This window comes from Hesperophylax consimilis, chromosome 21 (genome assembly GCF_061612785.1).
Source record: "Hesperophylax consimilis isolate HC1 chromosome 21, BYU_Hcon_1.0, whole genome shotgun sequence".
Lineage (NCBI taxonomy): Eukaryota > Metazoa > Arthropoda > Insecta > Trichoptera > Limnephilidae > Hesperophylax > Hesperophylax consimilis.
The window spans coordinates 23,250,509-23,271,163 of NC_142856.1; the positions used below are offsets into that span (position 1 = coordinate 23,250,509).

General features: G+C 37.1%; 2 protein-coding genes and 1 long non-coding RNA gene across 6 annotated transcripts in view; 2 read left to right on the plus strand and 1 right to left on the minus strand.

Annotated features, from left to right (window-relative positions):
* Window positions 1-445: 445 nt before the first annotated feature.
* Prosalpha6 (Proteasome alpha6 subunit) lies at window positions 446-10,399 on the plus strand. Its single transcript, XM_089644707.1, has 6 exons — window positions 446-578; window positions 5,285-5,535; window positions 6,142-6,301; window positions 6,515-6,724; window positions 9,136-9,333; window positions 9,935-10,399. Exons 1-6 carry the CDS (start codon window positions 576-578, stop codon window positions 9,953-9,955), a joined length of 843 nt encoding a protein of 280 aa, XP_089500833.1. The 5' UTR covers window positions 446-575; the 3' UTR covers window positions 9,956-10,399.
* A 681-nt stretch (window positions 10,400-11,080) lies between these two features.
* Window positions 11,081-20,655, minus strand: part of LOC149413758 (uncharacterized) — a 204,944-nt gene continuing 195,369 nt past the window's right edge. For all 4 annotated transcript variants that reach the window (XM_089644504.1, XM_089644503.1, XM_089644506.1 and 1 more), the window contains 2 exons: window positions 12,963-13,147; window positions 11,081-12,385 (listed from right to left, as the gene is read on the minus strand). In XM_089644504.1, coding sequence (XP_089500630.1) covers window positions 11,389-12,385; window positions 12,963-13,147 — 1,182 coding nt within the window. In that variant the 3' untranslated portion in view covers window positions 11,081-11,388. The remainder of the gene's footprint in view (window positions 12,386-12,962; window positions 13,148-20,655) is intronic.
* LOC149413759 (uncharacterized) lies at window positions 16,283-20,572 on the plus strand. Its single transcript, XR_016304188.1, has 3 exons — window positions 16,283-16,828; window positions 17,232-17,280; window positions 17,385-20,572. It is a non-coding gene; the product is annotated as an uncharacterized LOC149413759 (long non-coding RNA).

The following is a 20,655-nucleotide window of genomic DNA, read 5'->3' on the forward strand; positions in this document are numbered from 1 at the left end:
CATACAAATCATTTCCAAAGTTTGTCCTACAAGATGACTTCCATGCAATTTTTCTTCGTCCGGCAGGCTCTAAGCCAAATTATAATCAACCAAAAATGTAATAAATTAAATGCATATTAAAGACATTCAATTCACTGCCATTTTGAAAAACGGAATTTTAAGACACTCTTTGGAACAACTTAAATTTGACTTCAGTGTCATTCATACAAAATAGCACTAATGTACTGTACAGCGCCTTTTAGTTTCATGAGGCTTACGATTTATATGTGTATTATGTTAATCTGCGCTAAGCTCGACATTCCAATCAAGCCGAGCATAAAATTCACTGATATACCGGGTCTATGAGACATGACATTCGTGTTCTCGAAAACCAAATAAAATAATATTACCAAAATACAAAATTTTGTACTGGCAGCACTTTTCACAGCCCGCCAGTCCCGCCACACTCGCTACTCGCCATAGAGAAAATCGAACATAGTTTTCGTTTGTCATTATTGAAATTCTTGCCGGTTTCTGCAAAGTTGTAAAAACGTTTTGTCTTTTAGTATCGTAGCGTTTTTCTCTAATCCTTCGAAATGGTACGTACACTAATAATGAGTATTTGGCTTCAGTTAAGTGTTGTTTATTTTATCTAAAAGAGGTTATTAAATCGACTAGTTATCAATTATGCCAAGTCACTCCTAACCTATACTAACTTTACGTAGATTTAAATATTTTTTGTAAAATTTTCAATATAATATCATCAAAATGCTTGTTTTAGATTAGTTACCTAGTGATACAGAAAATTAAATTACCAAGGAGAATATTATGTATGTAAAAATACATGTTTGAAAAGTTCTAATATTTGAAAAATCTTGCCTTTTTTGTTGTTTCGACATCATCTACATAATAATTATGCTAATGTGTTACTTTGAAATAAAAATGGTTTTAGGAATTGTAATTAAACTAACTTTTATGTTTTAAATAAACTGCATAACATTATTTTAATAACTGCTGTCAAAATCTGATTTGATACTTTTGCAAAATTGAAAACGATCTGAATTTTCGTTCAATGATTATATTATGTTGCTAAAGTTATTATATACTCCATTCAGTTACTTTAAACTTATCGTCTTACCTTTACAGTTTAGGCAGCTACTTTTGTAGTTGTATTTTTATCTTTTTCTTTACTTTTAGGGTTATGTTGCCTCTATGTTCATGTTGCTTTCATTACTGCAATTGGTGCTATAATTATTTCATAAGAAATGCGGACTTGTAATATAAAACTGGTTTGTGGCCTAGTTTTCACTATGCAAGATAAAATTTTAGCTTATTTATATTTATATAAGTGTAGGAAAAATTCAAATATTTTCGGGTTATTTGTGACCTGGGAATGTTTGTCTTTATTTTAACAATCTTATACGCTAGCGACCAAATGATGGGTTACGCAATTCTTTTTGAAGTTTTTTGTAGCATAATGTCAAGAAAAATAACTATATTAAAGTACATATACAGTATGATAATGCATAAACCCATTAGCTTGCCAGGGGTTCCAAGGAAAAAATCAAACAGAAAACTGTTAAATGAACCAACCGGAAATGGCTGTTCTCGTCGTTTGGCTTTCGTGCCTTAGCTTTCAAGTGTATACGCACCATTATGTATACAGGGTGACTTACCAACAGACGTTAAACCAGCGATTACTGAGTTTATATTACGAGTAGACCTTCCCTTTATAATTATTTATTTATTTTTATAATTAACTATCGCAAACCCATAAAAAATAGGATTTGTGAATTAGAAGTGAGTATTTATAAACTAATTTCCACAAGATCATTGCTTATCCAAAACAAATAAGGCAAAGTTTTTTCAATATTTAAATTATATTTTTTGTTGACAAATAATTAGAGAGACTACCAGAATTACCTATGAACACCGTTCCTAATCTGTCTAGTTTTTGGCAGATTTAGATCTAATATGATTTATACCAATTTTCCAATTATTCCAATTTTGAAAATTAAATTTGTAGCGCGCCGTTTTTACGCTTGCCACTACACCATCTCTTTCCCCCGTACAGCGCCATCCTGCTCACCCACCCCTAAGCAAACCCGGATGCGCCGACGCCTTCTGCGCATCTCCCACCCTCGAGCCGCTACACCAACCCCACCCCGCAACAAGGAATGGGCTATATAACAGGCTGCGCGCCCTAAATTAGTCAGTTCGTCTGCAGCTCGCTCTTGGCTAGTACCCTCTCTTAGTTGCGCTTCGTCCTCTGGCACGACCCTCTAAGGAGTATTCTACTACCATAAGTAAAGCCCCAACCAGACCCTCGACTGCTGCCTTAGTTGCGCTTCGTCCTATGGTACGACCCTCTAAGCAGAACCACAGTCAGTTTTGTTGTTCCCAAAGCCTAACGGCAAGGTTCCCTCCGATCCCTTGCTCAGTTAATTAGTGAATTGATACATTGTGACTATTTTTACCATATTATGTGATCTGCGAACTTACTTACTTTAAATAAATAACCTTTTACCAACAATTGTGTTATAAAACTGGCGCCCAACTTAGTAGCCAGACACATAAAGTAAAAAAAAAAATTAAAATCAGTGCATCTACAAAAATTTCGTCGCTACCACGTCGAAGTCCTCGTTTCACAATGCAGGCCAAGGAAAGTGCTGGCATCTGCTTCACGCAGGAGCAGTTCGCGGAACTAATGAACTCCATGATGCGGACGCAGTCGCAACCAACACGTACGGGTACATTCACCACCTGTACGGCACGCTTCGGTGGTACCAGAGACAGGAGTGCGGTCGAGAGTTTTAATGCCGCCGCATCCATCTTCAAGTGCGCCGAGAACATCGAAGACGCAAGCGCTCTGGAAGGATTACCACTGCTGCTTACGAAAGACGCCGCCGCTTGGTGGCTCGGCATAAAAGGAGAAGTACGAGACTGGGAGAGCGCAACGACCCTCCTCAGGCATGCTTTCGCCCCTAAGAAGCCAGCGTACAAAGTGTACACAGAGATATTTTTATGCAAGCAAGACGCATTAACGTCAACCGATGTGTTCATTGCTAAGCAGCGGATGTTACTCGTGGAGCTACCACCGCCCAGCCATCCAGAGAAGGTCCAGATAGACCTAATATTCGGACAACTGAATATCCGGATACGAGACAGAGTGCCGCGCGAAGCGATCAATACCTTCGCCGAACTACTCCAAAAAGCCCGTGCAGCGGAAGAAAGCCTGTACGAGAGCATGAAGACCGTCCCACTACGCGCGATGGAAAACCGAACAGACGGCCGCCTACGCTGCACTAACTGCCGCAGATTTGGGCACCGTTCCGAGGAGTGCCGTTCCCGCTATGATACAGGAGCGCACGTAAAGTACACTCCTCCAGTCAAAAAGCTGGAGACACCCAGTGATGCGAAGTTCGCATGCTACGGTTGCGGTAAACCAGGCGTGGTAAGAAGCAAGTGCCCGCAATGCAGCCAAGGGAGAATAGACACCCCTAACCCACGAGCCGATTTTTGCTCGATACATGAAGTAGGCCTTCCCCGAGCGAGACCTATACTACACATCGGGATTGGAAACTTCCTGGGCACTGCTCACGTAGACACCGGATCAAAATTGAGCGTAGCATCAGCTGAGCTACACCTGCGGCTAATCGCTCAAAATTTCAAAACCCAGCGAACCATCATGGACATCGTATTGGCAGATGGTGTCCCTAAACGTCAGGAGGTCGAGACAATATCCGCCACCTTGACACTAAGAGGCTGACAGATACCCACCAGCTTCATCGTGCTCCCAGGAGGACACGAGAATCGAACACTCCTAGGCGTCGATTTTATCGAAGACGCGGGGATCGATATAAACATTCCCCAGCGCGCATGGGCATTCACGGACAGCCCCGAAGTACGGTATATGCTGCATATGGAAAATGACGCCACCTGGAAATGGAAATCCCCACAGCAGAATGCTTTCGACACCCTGAAAGCACTACTCACTAGCGCCCCCATACTACGACAAGCCGATGGAAGCAAGGAATTCATCATAAAGTCGGACGCAAGCAGCTACGCAATAGGAGCAGTTTTGGTCCAGGGGGAGGGACTAGAAGAACATCCGGTAGAATACGCGAGCCGCCACGCTACTACAGACCTGGATCTTCGACGGGACGTTCCTCGATCCAGAGGGGGAGGATGTAGCGCGCCGTTTTTACGCTTGCCACTACACCATCTCTTTCCCCCGTACAGCGCCATCCTGCTCACTCACCCCTAAGCAAACCCGGATGCGCCGACGCCTTCTGCGCATCTCCCACCCTCGAGCCACTACACCAACCCCACCCCGCAACAAGGAATGGGCTATATAACAGGCTGCGCGCCCTAAATTAGTCAGTTCGTCTGCAGCTCGCTCTTGGCTAGTACGCTCTCTTAGTTGCGCTTCGTCCTCTGGCACGACCCTCTAAGAAGTATTCTACTACCATAAGTAAAGCCCCAACCAGACCCTCGACTGCTGCCTTAGTTGCGCTTCGTCCTATGGTACGACCCTCTAAGCAGAACCACAGTCAGTTTTGTTGTTCCCAAAGCCTAACGGCAAGGTTCCCTCCGATCCCTTGCTCAGTTAATTAGTGAATTGATACATTGTGACTATTTTTACCATATTATGTGATCTGCGAACTTACTTACTTTAAATAAATAACCTTTTACCAACAATTGTGTTATAAATTGAATTTGAATAATTTTACGAATTGCGCAGGAATACAATTTCTAATATTTCGAAGAACTGTGTAGTGCTGTTTTTGTGAAACATCACCTCAAGGGCAGTTTCCCACAGCATTGGACAGTAAGCGACAGTGCATATCAATTTTTTTAAACGGGACTCTTGTTTTCGCCCGTATGAAGTGTGTTTATATTAATAAATAAATACAAATTTACAAGTGTAATATTCTAAATAAAAATGCTCCTTTTAAAAACAATAGATTACTCAGAGAAACATCAATACTCCCAACTCCGAAATGTAAAAAGACAATGGGGCAATTCAACTATAAATATCTGGAGTAAAATTTTTCAATTCCTCACCAGAAAGTATCCAAAATATAAATAACAAAGATTTTAAACTTCATGTCAAAAAACACTGAAAATATAAACTGAATACTTTTGCAAATTACATAAAAAAATTACACATCCCCCATATACACAAGCCTAGCTTTATTATAGTGATACATCTTATGTATAAAATTAATTACTATATTTCTGTAAATTAAGTAACTTTATTTATTGGTAATAAATAATAAAATAAAACATGTAAACTTTCCAGTTCCGCAATCAATACGACAGCGATGTGACAGTATGGAGTCCTCAGGGCCGCCTGCATCAAGTGGAGTACGCCATGGAGGCCGTGAAGCTAGGTTCGGCCACGGTTGGCCTCAAGTCTACAGAGTACGCCGTCATCATCGCGCTGAACCGCGCGGCGGGCGAGCTCAGCACGCACCAGAACAAGATCGTGCCTATCGACACGCATATTGGGATCTCCTTTGCGGGGCTCACGGCCGATGCTAGGATGCTGAGGTATGATTATGTTACCTCTGTTTCTCTTTCCCAACCAAAGACACCAACTGATGAGACTGTGGTTCCAACAGTCATCTGTTATTAGCTGACATTTGTCGGTTGGTTGATGCAACCAAGTGAACAATTAATTCGTCAAAGTGTGTACATGCAACCATATGTTTTCCGAAACAAAAAAAGTCAAAGAAAGCAATCACTTGAACAATCGACCAACTGAAGTCTCCGGCGTTGTCCGGAATTTACGCAGAGCTTTTTGACAAATCAGATGAAGACAGTAATTTTCCTCTTGTTTTGAATGTCAAGCATGCAAAATTTCATCAGGAAATATCAAAAGTAAGTTATGCACATACCCAGCCTAGTTCCTAGTGACTCTTTGTTTGGTTGCCATTTTCGCCAGTATGTTTACGTTTACAATCCATGTTTGCACTCCAAATGTTATTTCCAGAAATTTACTTTCATTGAGGTGTTTATTGGAAGGTTTTTTGGAGGTATACTTAGAGTTAGTCAGCCTATACCATCTTCTCTCAATTTTACTGGTGTGGTGGGCTTAGTGTATTTTTTGTTTGTGTTTGATAATTGACAATCAATTGAAGTTTGTTCTGTCCTCAGCCGCTACATGCGTACAGAATGCCTGAACCACCGTTACTCGCACGATGCGCCGATGGCGGTGTCACGCCTTATCACTGCTGTGGGCAACAAGATGCAGATCTGCACACAGCGCTACGACAAGCGTCCCCTCGGGGTGGGTCTCTTGGTCTGCGGATATGATGTAAGTTCTTCAAAATAATTTATATTTTATATAAGATGAAACCGTGCGTACACTGTGACGCCAACCTCATTCACTCATAGTACTGCAAATCGGATTGATTTGATTGTACATGCAGTTTTATTGTAGCACAGCCAAAGTTGGAATTCTTCCATGCCATTTATCCTTCTATTTCTATTATCTTTGGCTTGAACTATGTGTGTTTATTTTGTCCAGGACAACGGCCCGCACATCTTCCAAACGTGCCCCTCAGCAAACTACTTTGACTGCCGTGCCATGGCCATTGGCGCTCGTTCGCAGTCCGCCCGAACTTACCTGGAGCGTCAGCTGAACGAGCTTTCCACTTGCGATCTCGCCGCCCTCGTGGCGCACGGGCTCCGCGCCATCCGTGACACTCTGCCCAATGAGATGGAACTCAATACTAAGGTTTGTTCATGAGCTTTTTTTATTATAAAATTAAAAACGTCAAGGCAAAGTAATGCAAAATTATGTCTATTTTAGTTTGAAAATTTGATCAAAAAGAAATATTATAGATGTTTTAATTGAATACTGTGAGTAGAACACATCTAGGCTTTTTTTAATTAATACATTTCTGGCGGGTACTTTTTGCACTGGTGCTACGCTGTTTCCGGGCGAAAATAAAGGTCCTGTGCGAATTTCATTAATTTGTTTCAAATTGCTATATCTTCGAAAATAATTAAAATATTTTAATAAAAATTTCTACCTAGTAACTCAGCATACCCAAGCTATAAAAGTACTATCGAATCGAATATTATTTCAAATGCAACTCAATTAACCTTGTAATATGTTTATTACGGTCCGCCTATCGGTATTTGCCCATACCTGCTTTCTTTAAATATGCCCGACATCTCTCGCTCTCTTGCACATAGGAGTTGAGTGGGTGCGGAACAGAGATAGAGATACGAATCGGGTTTCATGGTCATAAAAACCCTCATTCCAGGAATTGAATTATTACAATAACAAATAATATACTATCCTTTTGTTGAAATAACTATGTAAACGAAAGGCATGAATATAAATATAAAATGAAGACTTGCATTATGATTCGATAATTATGTACATATAGTTTTATATTGTTTCATAAATTAACACTGTAGGGTAACTTACAGGGAGTTTAAATCTCCCGAAAATGATAATAATGTTTACCTTTTCATACATTCACGTGCGACTGGTATCATGGTAACCTTGCACAAGATGCCTCGCGCGGCAACTAATTCATTCTCTCTCCAGCGGTCTCAGTCGCCGGTTTAACCCTAAATCCCTTCTAACGTGCGCGCTCTGCTTTTGTTCATAAAATGACTGTATCTATCGTTTGTAAAAATAAAACTAAAGTTTAATTATTCGAATTCTGATTTTACACACCGAGAGTAACCACGCAACCTTAGATTCTGCCGACTGGAGAACCTATGAATCAAACCTCCAAAAAATTAACATTAATTTGCTATTTCCTAACATTGTGTTTCTATAAAACAACTTTATTCGCTGCTAATTTTATCGAAATCATTTTCATTAGTGATTAGTAAACAAAAAGTTCAAATAATGACTAATATTCCATGCGCCTCCACTCAAATCAGTTTCAAATTAACTTCACTTGACTTTTGTACTAAAAAGGGATGTTTGTCTACCCGGCGTCACTCTAGGCCACGTACTGCCATCTGTGGTTGAGATTTTAAAACGGTTTTTGGTGTGAACATAGGAATATATATCTAATGAATTCCTATTCCTCAGAACAATACACATTTTCCTAAATATAAGAAACATATATAAAATAAAACAATTGAAAACAATATATTATGCACTATGCCAATCAATAATAGAATATGGAATAATTGCTTGGGGAGGAGCAACAAACGCAGCTATCGCTCAAATAGAAATCGCACAGAAAACGATATTAAAGGTAATACTCAAAAAACATAAACTAACCGACACAGACCAAATATTTAAAAGCTGTGACATACTTGATATACGCCAATTATATGTTAAAACTCTACTAAACTACATTTTCGACCAAAAAAACAATCCCCAACAAACACAAAATATCACTAATAGACCGGTCAGAAAAGCGTATAAAAAAAACATAAAAACTCCGACGGTAAACACTACCTTTGGACAAAGACACCATAAATACCACGCAATTAAAGCATTCAACAGTCTTCCACTTGAAACAAAAATTGAGGAAAATAAAAATAAATTCAAACACAAAATAAAAAAATGGATTAGAGAACAAAAAAGACAATATTTCCAAAATTCTATAACATAAGAGAATAAAACATATACACGCAACACAAAAAATGTATAAGGCAAGCGGCACGCACAAGCACATAGATCATTGTAAATGCCGATTTCCATTCTCTTCTAATGTTTTTATTTTGGTGTGAGAATTGGATTTTGATTTCTAATCTTTATTTTTGATGTAAATTTATCTTTATTTTAATGTTGTTTTTTGTTTAAATGTATAAATTCGCATATTTTAAAATGGGGGCCTCAGCACGGGTGAACAACCCAGTGAGGCCAACGTTGCTGAATTGAAATGTAAAGTACTGTAGAGTAATGTATCAATAAATAAAAAAATAAAAAAATAATGATTTGAATGGATTTGCACAAAAACAGCGTTATTTCGAAAACACTGTTTTTCTCTATAAGGGCTCAATAATTTTACAAGTCTTATAAAATTATGTATATGTGATATATTTGAATGTAAGAAATCTCAAATATCTTCAATTTTTTTTATTGTACAATTTTGATATTTAATTAGATGTCTTAATTTTATTGACAAACTGAACCTACTTACTTACATTTATTTTTTTTATTTTTAGAATATCTCAATCGGTATTGTTGGCAAGAACCATCCCTTCCTTATGCTGGATGATGAGGAGACTGCCAAGTACCTGACGCTGGTGGAGGGAGAGGAGAGGAGGGGACCCTTGGCGCCCCACGTGGCGGCCCAAGGCTCCCAGGGCTCCCAGGGGGGGGAGGGGGACGAACCAAAGGATCGGCCAGAACCTGTGCCACAGGTAATAGAACCAAACATCCCCTCTTGATGCTGAATTTTTAGGTTAGATCGAAGAAGCAATCAGTTTCAGCGTGTGAAAAAAAAATAAAAAGTCATTCATTGGATTTTCATTGATTTCTTTTCGTTTTTTTTTTACAAAATTTGCCTGAAAAATTATCCATTATTTTGCTATTAATGCCATCTATCGCCCTTTTTATGAAACTTATTTGAATGGTAAAAATCTCGGATGGATATAATTAGTTGAGTAAAGTTTCTGCAGATGGCATTATAATTGTAACGAAATATTTTAATTGTATTTTTAAAATTTATTTGATTGATATAATGTAAATTGCGTGTTAAGCATGTTAAGTGACCTCTTCAATTCAAATTTGTCTTAAATGCTCAATATTGGTGCTTCCAACCCAGTTTGTCATCAATCTGCATTGAAGGATGTTCACTAAATAAACATACAATTTCGGCAAATTTGGCATAATTTGCCGAAAATCGCTTGAGTGGAATATGTATATACATATTCCAAAGTAACTTTTTACGGAAATCATAACTTTCTCTACAAATTTCCTGCATTCCTTGTTGTTGCATAACATTTGTATTGTGTATTCCAGGTGGCAATGGACACAGAATAAGTCCTGACGAAGACAGACTTGGACATCATTCAGATCAGCAAAATTCTTTACCCTCTCCAACTTCTGAACTCCCGGTGGATTTTTCCAGTAATCCTTTGGTATTCCGCCTTCACTTTTCAGTTTCTGAGTTGTCCAAGCTCATTTTGAAACCTTTTCCCCTTTTTGTGAATTTCAAAGACCTTCCATGGCCGGCAGTAGTGAACTGATAAAAAAATATTTCTCTGAATTTTTATATTCGCAAAATATATTTTATTTTTATTTACTGTCGGCCATGGAAAAAACTGTACAAAAATGCTGGCATTTCAATTTATCCTGTCCACTATTATTTTAATCCCGATCATTTCTTGAATACAAATGTATTCTTTCTGTGTTGCTGAATTATGTATTGTCAATTTGCATTAATTCTACTAAAAATAAAAAAAAGGATTTCTAACTTTGTAAAAATATCTTTTATTTCTTAACATCTATTTACATTATACAAAAATGAGTATTTATAATTTCTATCTAATGTACAAATGTATAAAGTATAATCTTGTAAAATCGTTGTTTATGTTTTTAGTATTTATTTTCAATTCATTCTTAATTTAAATGATATATAATATTTATGTTTATATTCGTAAAGAGAGCACCATTTTAAACATTATTTCGTTGTACTTTTCGTTTTATACATAACTTTGTAAGAATAAAATAACTAATCTATTATTAAAAAGGTTGAAGAATATGTAGTAAAAATAAGAAGTTATTTGTGAAGAAGTCATTGATAATACAGAAGAAATATATAAATTTTAAAAAGGTGACTGTAAATTCCCTGACAAAATATCATGCTTTTGTAAAAGAGTAACTTTGTTAGGAGGTTGAAATTGTACCTTTTTCTTTTTTTATAAAGAAATACAAACGTTTCCGGGTTACGTATATAACCTTACTATATATTTGGAAAACCCTACTACCACCACAGTAAGCGGAAAATGTTGCTTGTGTCGTGATAGAGGACTTAGTCAGCCGAGGAATTGAACGCACGACATCAGCCACTCACTTTTTTGACAAATTGTGTGAATGAATAATTCTTGCAAAGTTGTGAAAAAGTATGCCTGCCGTTCAAACATACCTCTAAACCCTGGTATATTCTTTTCTCTATAATTAATTTAGGCTCTTTTTTCATTTGCTAGCTTATTGCAAGTCACCCTTCGTAATGAAATCTTTATCAATGAATAAGAGTTACAGAAATGCATATAATAATATTGGAAATACATATTGGTTTTGTAAAAGAAATATGTAATTAATTTTTCTCCAAGCCTACGATAAATTTTCTGGAACACCGTTACTTTTAGAACTAACACCTAATTTATTATTAAACTTTTCTGTTTTTATTGGAAGACGGTCAACAGTCATGGAAGTCAATTTGGTTTGACTTGTGAAGAATACAAAACGAGTTGTCATACTAATGTATCCAGGGGATAATTTGGTACATTATTAATATTGTAGTTAACATTTACAAATTGAGTTTTAGTTATGTCTAAAGGTAAGTTACATAAAGCATTGTCTTCGTAAGGCGTCTGCATGGCGACGTATTGCACATCAGTGAACATTTGGTCACTCTCCCCGATGGTGTTTTGAACTTCGAGCGTTTGGCTTTCCAAGTCCACATCCTCCATTTCTTTAGCCAAGATGTCTAAAAGATTCTTTCTCTTCTCCAATTGGTAATCTGCACGCTCCATTTCGATTGCTGCGTTTTCTATTTCTTTTGAGCTGTTGTCCATTTGGGATCTTAACGTGTTCAGCATTGAAACTATTTGATCTTGACTGTCAATATAGCTTATTTCATCTTCGCAGAGATATCTTCTGAGCTTCACACCTAATCTAACAATCAGTTCTTCTTCTCTCTGCAATCTTTTATTGACGATTGTCAGTTTTTCCAAGATGTCTATCTGTTGTTGTATCCTGCTCAATTCGTCTGTTGATGTTTCTGAATTGTCGTCTGATTTGGTTTGTACGATTCTATTGGCATTGATCTGACAGATGTCTGTTAGTTCTTTAGTGAGGTAGTGTTCTCTGAGGAGGTGACGTCCTCTGGACCTACGTTTGTTAGCACGAGGAGGGCTTCCACTTACTCCTACTCCGCTGTCACTATTGGCAGCTGGACTGTCTGTTGCTTCACTACTTCTTGCGTGGCTATCTAAGCCTTCACCCGTTTGAACAGTTCCACTATCATTGATCTCTGTAGCTTCCCTGTTCTTGTGGTCATACTGTGCTATGTTGTTTAGTTCGCTGATTCCGGCAAGTTCGTCTCTTCTGTCGTCGCTGTTTGCAAGTTCATTGTTGTTGCGGGCGATATCGCGGAGGTAGCTTTCGAGGAGGTAGTTGGGGCCATGTTTGGCCATCCGGGTTTTGTGGGTCTGCTCCTCGAGGTGATTGATCTGCCTGTCTTGCTCCCTGCAATAGAAAATGTATTCATTAGCAACAATATCAAAAAACTTTTCTATTACTTAATTCCAAATGTGGAGCAGGGAAAATAGTGTTTGTAACTTTTGATACTTTGGACAAAAAATTGCTGTCAGAATGACAATATATTCTGGGCCTTTGTATTTTATATTGTTTAGGTCAAGCGTCACATGATTTGCTGCACCAGGACGGAGTCAAGATGCAGAACTACAAAAGCGCAAAGCTACCCAGAAGTATTGAAATGTCTACGGTCCTGTAACTGAGAGCTGTGTAATCCCTCTATCTGTTACTGTTCCATAAATTGTCTATTCTGTATACATATCGTCAATTTATGGAACGAAAGTTGAAGTCCATTCAATAGTAATTTTCATTTAATAGAATAATTCTAGAATAGATCAGGTGTGATACAATCACAATTGTCACTCTGTCACAATTTGCAATGATGAATTTATATTGTTTTGCTGGCGAGAGCTCTGTTTACTAATAATTTTTGAGTCGTCAAGAGATCTTTACGTAGCAGAGGGTGAAACAGATCTTTATATAAAATGAGTGTTAGGTAATTAGCTACCTCAATCTGTCGGCCTGCAGGGTCAGAGTATCCCCCTGTGCGCGCAGCAGCTGTGGGAACAGCTGTTGCGGGCGGGGGCGGCGGCGGTGGGCGGCCGAGCGGCGACGCTCCCGCCGGCGAGGCGAGGGTGGACTGCCACGACCCGAGTCGCCCGAGCTGTCCACGTAGCGGAGGGTGAAGCGTATCTGGAAACAAGAGAATACATGGTTAGTTGTGGGGTTAAATTGTAATAGCGGAAGCAATATTCAATCAGATTTTGTTGAGAATGAGAAAAAAAAATTCAAAAGTGATTTAAATAAATTAATCTAACCTATCCTATTATTTTACTATATTCTGTTTTGTCCGGTTACCATTTTATCCTATGGGGAGGTTAAATGCTCGCTGCAATGATCTAGGTCAAGGCTGCCCAACCTTTTTAACAGTTGGGCGAAATTGACGATTTTGAATCACTGGCGGGCCACTGAATACCTGACGGTTCCTATTTCCATGAGGGGGGGCTTGTTAGAGAATTTCTATAAAGCATAATTCCCCACAAAATGAAAACAAAATGAGTGCTCCCCACAAAATATTTGAAATCCATGGGGGGGGGGGGGGTTGTTACGGAACTTCGCTGAGAAAAAATATTATATCAAAAACTGGTGTATTTTTGTTTAAAAAGTAAGTTCAGCAGGTTAGATTTTTTCGTCGCTGATTCTCGTTCTGAGTAGCCTAAATAGCGATAAATCGCCTTCGTTGGCAACACTGGTGACCGCGCGCAAACTGCATTGTTTGTTTTACCGCGGGCCCGCGACACTTTTTCAAATTGGCGGATTGGCGGGTTTTTTGAAAATGGTTCATGCGGGCCACTTATAATTCGTTCCTGGGCCTGGGGTTGGGCAGCCTTGATCTAGGTGAACCACCATGTAGGCAATATGCAATCACAAAAATATTTATTTGCCCATTGCTGTCAAAAGACTGAAAAGCTTAATAAAAGTGCCAACCCTAATTTTATTTTGGATACCAATACTTATAATAATTTTATAATGTATAGTGAAATAAATGTAATCATTCAACCAATGAAAGGTTTTGAACTGATGGATCTTTTAGTGAATATAAAAGAGAAGAGAGTTACTTTGGCCATGGGGATGGGATGACTGGAGGGAGGGGAAGGGGATGGATCTAGTCTCTATTGAGTATTATGTCAATGTTATTTATTGATTTTAGTTTTGAAAATGTGAGATGCTGTGTCAAATAAGTCGCATTCACTGTGTGTTAAAAATGTACCAAGCGCGATGAATGAATGTGTTTTGTTTTGAGTTAGTGTTGCATTGAGGGATTTGTAGTGTGTTTTTTTCTGGTAGGCACTCTTAATCGAATTCTTTGATGTAGTACCGTCATGATAATATGTTCTCAAGATTGCCTGTCAATTGTCTATGTTATGAATAGTTGTCTATGTATCGTTCAGTGATGCCATTTGCACCAAAATTGCGGTAGATACCGATTACAACTAAAATCTACCGATATTCATAGAAAATGTACCAAAATTATGAATCTAATAGCTCTAAATCGAGGTCATCAGCTTCTAAAAGCTAATTTTTATACTGAACCCAATCATATATTCTAGGGAAACTTTATCTTCAGGAATTTTCTGACCGACCCCACCTCATATACAATTAGCCCTCCTTTTTGTCACCAATCTATCGAATTTTTCAACCTCATCTATTTTTAAAGATGGCCGTGGATAAATGGTGCCTTTTAGGGTAATGGACAATGTGATTTTCTTTTGTTGTTCTCCTTTGACCACCGCACCATTGATTGTGATTCTACTTTATCCTGCGATATTACTAAATTATGAGGGACCAACCAATCGAATAAACAAATTGTTCAACCAAATAACTCACAACCCCAAATTTAAAATTCGTAGCTTACCTACTTCTTGCTCATAAAACAGTAAATTTTTCAAATTCCGCCTCACGCTTAATACACAAAAAGAAAAGAAAATAGCAGTTGGTTTTAACTAAACCTTTCAGGCAAACATTCCCGGGTTACGAATAAAAATATTTGAAAAATCTCCTACTACCACCATAGTAGGCGGAAAATGTTGCCTGTGTTGTGATGGAGGACTTAGCCAGCCGAGGAATTGAACACACTACGCCTGGGTAGGACCCAAACGCGATGTCAACTCAGCCACTGACAATAATAAGTTTATATTACATAACATAATAGAGCCGAGCATGAACAATATAAGCAGGTACAATACAAGTTAAAAATAGAGAGTTCTGTTGTACAAAAGAGTTCAATAATTATAACGGCCATATATTTGAATATAAAGCTTGGTGTTCTCCCTTTCTAACACTGTTCATAATTCATAATTCTAACTATGTCGGTAAGAGAGAGACAACGCTTTCAAAAAGACTTATGTGAGCTGTTCCGAAATGCAAACAAATTGACTATACGGATAATAACAGCTGTTTGTTAAAAAAAAAACTGAACAAATTAGCTTGAGGAGAAAGAGCCTTTGCGTGAAGCGGAGTTAGACAACTTTACCGAAAACTTTTCTTGGAGAAATCGTAGCTATACTTCATAGACCTCAACTTCCATTTAAAAAAAATGTCATCACGAAACCTCGAATATGATGTTAGTTTGCGGTATCTAGCTACTTGTATTTAATACGGAGGGGGTTGTGGAAAAACATAACATAATGTTTTATGCTCTTTAGGCATATAATATTGTGGCGTTTACTGCGAGTTGTCACGAACCCGCCGGCAAATAATAAGGCAATTGCGTGTCGCGTACAATAACTAGGCCCGGCGTATTTTTGCGTTGTCAACTGGACATGACGAATTTAAAGAAATTCTAACGACCACAACACACACGTTACATCTTTTAATAGTCTGACAGTTAAACTCAGAAACGGTCAATAAAATGAAGACATAATAAAATCATGTCTGGGATCTGTGAAGTAGGTATACACAATAATAATTCTTCTATTCGGCGAATATTATAACTAATAACTATGCAAGAAATTAACACACTATTTAGATAACTAGGTACTAATAACCGAGAATAATTCTAAAAATAATAGATAGAGATTTTTTTAGCGTAATTTTGGCACCATTGCAATTTTTTGAAAATTATAATCCGCAAAATCAGACTATTTTTTATAAACCAGAAATAGCGGACATAATTTATGGTGCGAATATCAGTTGTTAAATAGCCAAAATACTTTGAAAAAACGTCGGAGACACACCAAAAATATTTCATCTCATAATTATTTTTTCCCCTTGATCCATCCTTATCATCAACGTTTGCTTCAAACCATTAAGAGTGGGTTATAGGGCATAATGGTGATTTGCTGGAAAACGGCTCCCTAAAACGGCTTAATACTACCTTTCGTATGTCATTCTCAGACTTCATATTTTTTTATACCAATTAATGGACTATTATTTTTCAGTCTGCCTATTTTTTTTTGTAGTTGTTGTAGGCATTCGACTATAAAAAATAAAAACATTGATACACCATACAACCCACTTTTAAAACTTCGATCCATGATTATCGCATTAAAAACGCTTTTACACAATATTTTTAATTTAAAATATGTATATAATACACACATCTGTAGAAGTACGGCCTCTTATTATCGTTATGATATCTGTGGATATTAACAATTAAATAAATACTTCATCTTGCACCAAATTTTCAAGACATTTCACAGTATTTTACTTATTACGGGTGAGAAGCCCCCGTGAACGGTACTGAAGCTATCGCTCCCTGTTTCACGGCGTATATATTTCGAAAATGCCATCAAAATGTTTCATTAATGGGTCTAAAAGTAGAATACCGACTCACTTGAAGCATTGCAATAATTTAAAGAAGCTACGAAAACAGTAAGTACTCACAAATTCTCTTTTTTCATATAAATTTGTCGCATTGTATATTTTCAAGTGTCAAATTCTTTGAAACGTGTAATATCCAACATTTAATATGCGTTCCGTTTCCTAACGGTTAGCACTAACGTCATGTTGTTTACTGGCGGCATCTTTATGCAAGTGTGTGTGAGAGAATTCATTGTCTTTACGCGCTCTGACTAAGTGGGAGATAGAACGTTTTTTCATAGGGCACGTTTGGTAATTGAACCAAAAATTACCATCTCACGCCGAATCATTTTTAGTTCATATCACCTTTCCGCGTATAAACACGTAACCATTCACACATTGTCAAATCAAAGATATTCTATCTATGTGTTGTGTTGTACAGTTTCAAATAATTATATTATTTTTCTCTTTGTAGATCAACACATGATTTATCCATAGCAGCCGGAAAAAATACTCCAAACAAGGTATGCTTCGAGCAACAAATTAATTTGAGTGCGTTGGAGTCACGGGGGGGGGGGTTCTGGACTTTTTCATCATAATATATATTTTTTTTTGCTTTTTTATTTAGGAAAAAATACAGCAAAAACACCAACATACGATAGAACCAAATGAGTCTACTGTAAATATTGCACACAAAGGACCAAACTTGGAAGATTTAGACCACGAGGATATTCTTATTGGTTCATCAGCCACTACTGTCGAAAAGGTACTTATATACTTCAAATATCTCGCATTTACTATTCGTCACCTCATTTGGATAGGGTTCTAACTTCATTTAACTTGTTCTGAGATATGAGGTGTCAAAGTTTGAAAAGACGATTTCTCATAGCCTATTTACCTATATTTAGAGATGGCAAAATTTAGCATTAATTTTCAGATTTTGTTAGCATTAGCAATTGGAAATTTAGGGTTTTATAGCATTTTGAGGCATAATTTAGCGTTTTGTAGCAAAATAGAAAAAAATGTATTTCGTGAATGTTTTTAGCGCATATTTTAAGTATTTTTGGTAAAATATATGTTTAACCTTCATTTGCAAGTACATATTTCCATGTGAAAGATTATAAATAATTATTTTTAATATTAAATTAATAAGGAAGGAAACTCTAAGTACGGGTCGAACACAAACACAACAAATGCAGATTGCGATTAACATCAATAGGCGTAATTTATTTCGCAAAAAATGGGTAATGTCAAAAAGCTATTTTAACCTACAGTATAAAAATATTAAATATTTACACATAAAATAGTAACAAAGTTATAAAAAATCGTAGGAAAGGCTTCCAAAAATTAAATAAAGTAGGCATAATACTTTTCCCTGCACATTCACATGAAACTACCTTCCTTATGCATTTTTCTCAATTATTCTTTAGTTGTACAGGACTAAATATTACTGTATCAGCTTCTCCAATTTGTATGGTTCTTTGACTTACAAAATACGCTATATTCTCGGAAAGCGTTTAAATTCAGCGTACAGTATAAATTAAAAATATTAAATATTTACACATAAAATAGTAACAAAATTGTAAAAAGAGGTAGGACAGGCTTCCAAAAATGAAATAAAGTAGGCATATTTGAAATACAGGTAAATACATGCAACAATGGATGTGGCACTTTACTGATTGAATGATAGCATTGCGCACGTTTCAATAGTGGGCTCCTTCATTCTCGTACGCCTGTCAGTCAATACCCGGTATTTTCGGGAAATTCGCGCCTATTTCGCTAAATAGAATAATTTAGCTGAAATACGGCCAAAATCACGTTTTTCGCGTTAATTCGCGAAATAGAAATCACTGGAAACACTTTCAAATGCCTTGAAACGCAAAGAAAACTTATAAATGCCCTATTTTCGAACCATAAATATTTTTTCGCGTTTTTTTTTGCCATCTCTACCTATATTCCTGATATATCGGAACACTTGTTACATGCACCTGCTTTAGCCCTCATGAAGTATATTGTCGAAAGGCGAGAATTTTTATGATTTCTATGACGCGTGTTCCCAACATCGTAATAATAGGTTTGTATTTTACTAAAATTTTATTTTATGTTCAGGACCAAAAAGACAGCAATTTTTTGGGGAAAAAACCTGTGACCAATGACCAAGGATGGAGCTGTGAAGAATCAGAGCAAGAGCTTGTTATTGAAAAGGCGATAGAAGAAAGCGATGATATTTGCATAGAAGGGCGGAGAGTAGTACAATTTGATTATTTTTTTAAACAACTCCAATGTATTAGTCAACATGATTCCCTTTTTAACTGCAATTTAAAGCATTTACGATTTACCTCAGAAAATAGAAATGGTTTGAACTCTACTTTTAATTTAAAATGTGTGTTATGTGGTAAACATTTTAAACTTAAAACGTCCGAAAGCATACAAGAAGGCATTGGCATCAACGAATCTTTTGTGTCGGGAATAATGAGCATAGGATCGGGTTATTCGGGCATGGAAGAAATATGTGCTACCCTTGAAGTTCCGTCCTTATCTATTGCTGGATATGGAAAATGCCATAAGAAGGTTTGTGAATGGTGGGAGAAAACCAAATTTACCAGTATGGCTGCGGCAGCCGATGAAGAAAAAAAACTGGCTATTCAAAGCGGCGATGTTGATGAAAACGGGACGCCAATGATCACTGTAGTAGCTGATGCATGTTGGTCTAAACGATCTTATAAAACCAACTACTCCGCCCTCTCAGGAGCTGCTACGATAATCGGTTACCGCACAAAAAAAATTATTTACATGGCAGTTAAAAATAAGTACTGTACGAACTGCGCAAGAGCTATAAATTTGAAAATTCCTGTGCCCGAGCACACATGCTTCAAAAATTATGTTGGTTCTTCAAGCGGAATGGAAGCTGAAGCAATTTTAGACGGATTTCAACAATCGATAAGTATGTACGGTCTTATATATTCAACCCTCATTGCCGATGGAGACTCCAGCACTTATGCCAGAATCAGAAGTAGTCACCCATATCCCAATATTACAGTACAGAAAATAGAATGCTCTAACCACTTAATTCGAAACTACAGCAATCAAATTGAAAAAATTACGAAAGATACCGGCTTTCCTTTGGAATTTAGAAAAATTGTTTCAACCAACAAACTTCGTCTTAGGAAGGCGGTAGTTGGAGCTGCAAATTACAGGATGCAATCAAATAGTACATTAGACCAAAAAATTATCGATTTAAGGAAAGATTTATTAAATGGACCCAAACATGTTTTCGGTGAACATAAAGATTGTTTACTGTACTTCTGCAAATTTAAAATTGATCCAAATAAAACATTAGACCACAATCACGTTCCAAAGTTACAAAACAATATTATATTTTCAAAAATTATGGAAGCTAATTCTCGTCTTGTCAACAATGCCCGGAGTCTAGTACATTGTTTAGACAGTAATATTGTTGAGAGTTTCAATGGAGTTATTGCAAAATTTATTGGTGGAAAACGAATTAATTATTCTTTAAAACAGTCATATATGGGTCGTTGTGCAGCTGCAGTAGTTTCTTTCAATTCCAAGCGACCGTATTATTCTTTACATAAGCAGATTTTCAACAGGAGCCCTAGTAATTTTTTGAAACGATTAGAATTGAAAAGAAAAAAAAGAAGAATGGCTTCTAAAACAAACGATAAAAGATCTTTACGAAAAAAACAAGGGAGACATTTACTTACAAAATCAGGAGCACCTGATATCCATTATGGCGAATTGTGCGAAAAAATGGATATGGAACATGATGCATATGAATGTGCTAAGGCAGAATTCTTAAAGCTACAACTCACGTATAATGTTGAATATTGTACATCGGTGAAGGCATCCTTACTGCCACCTAGCGATGTAATAATAAA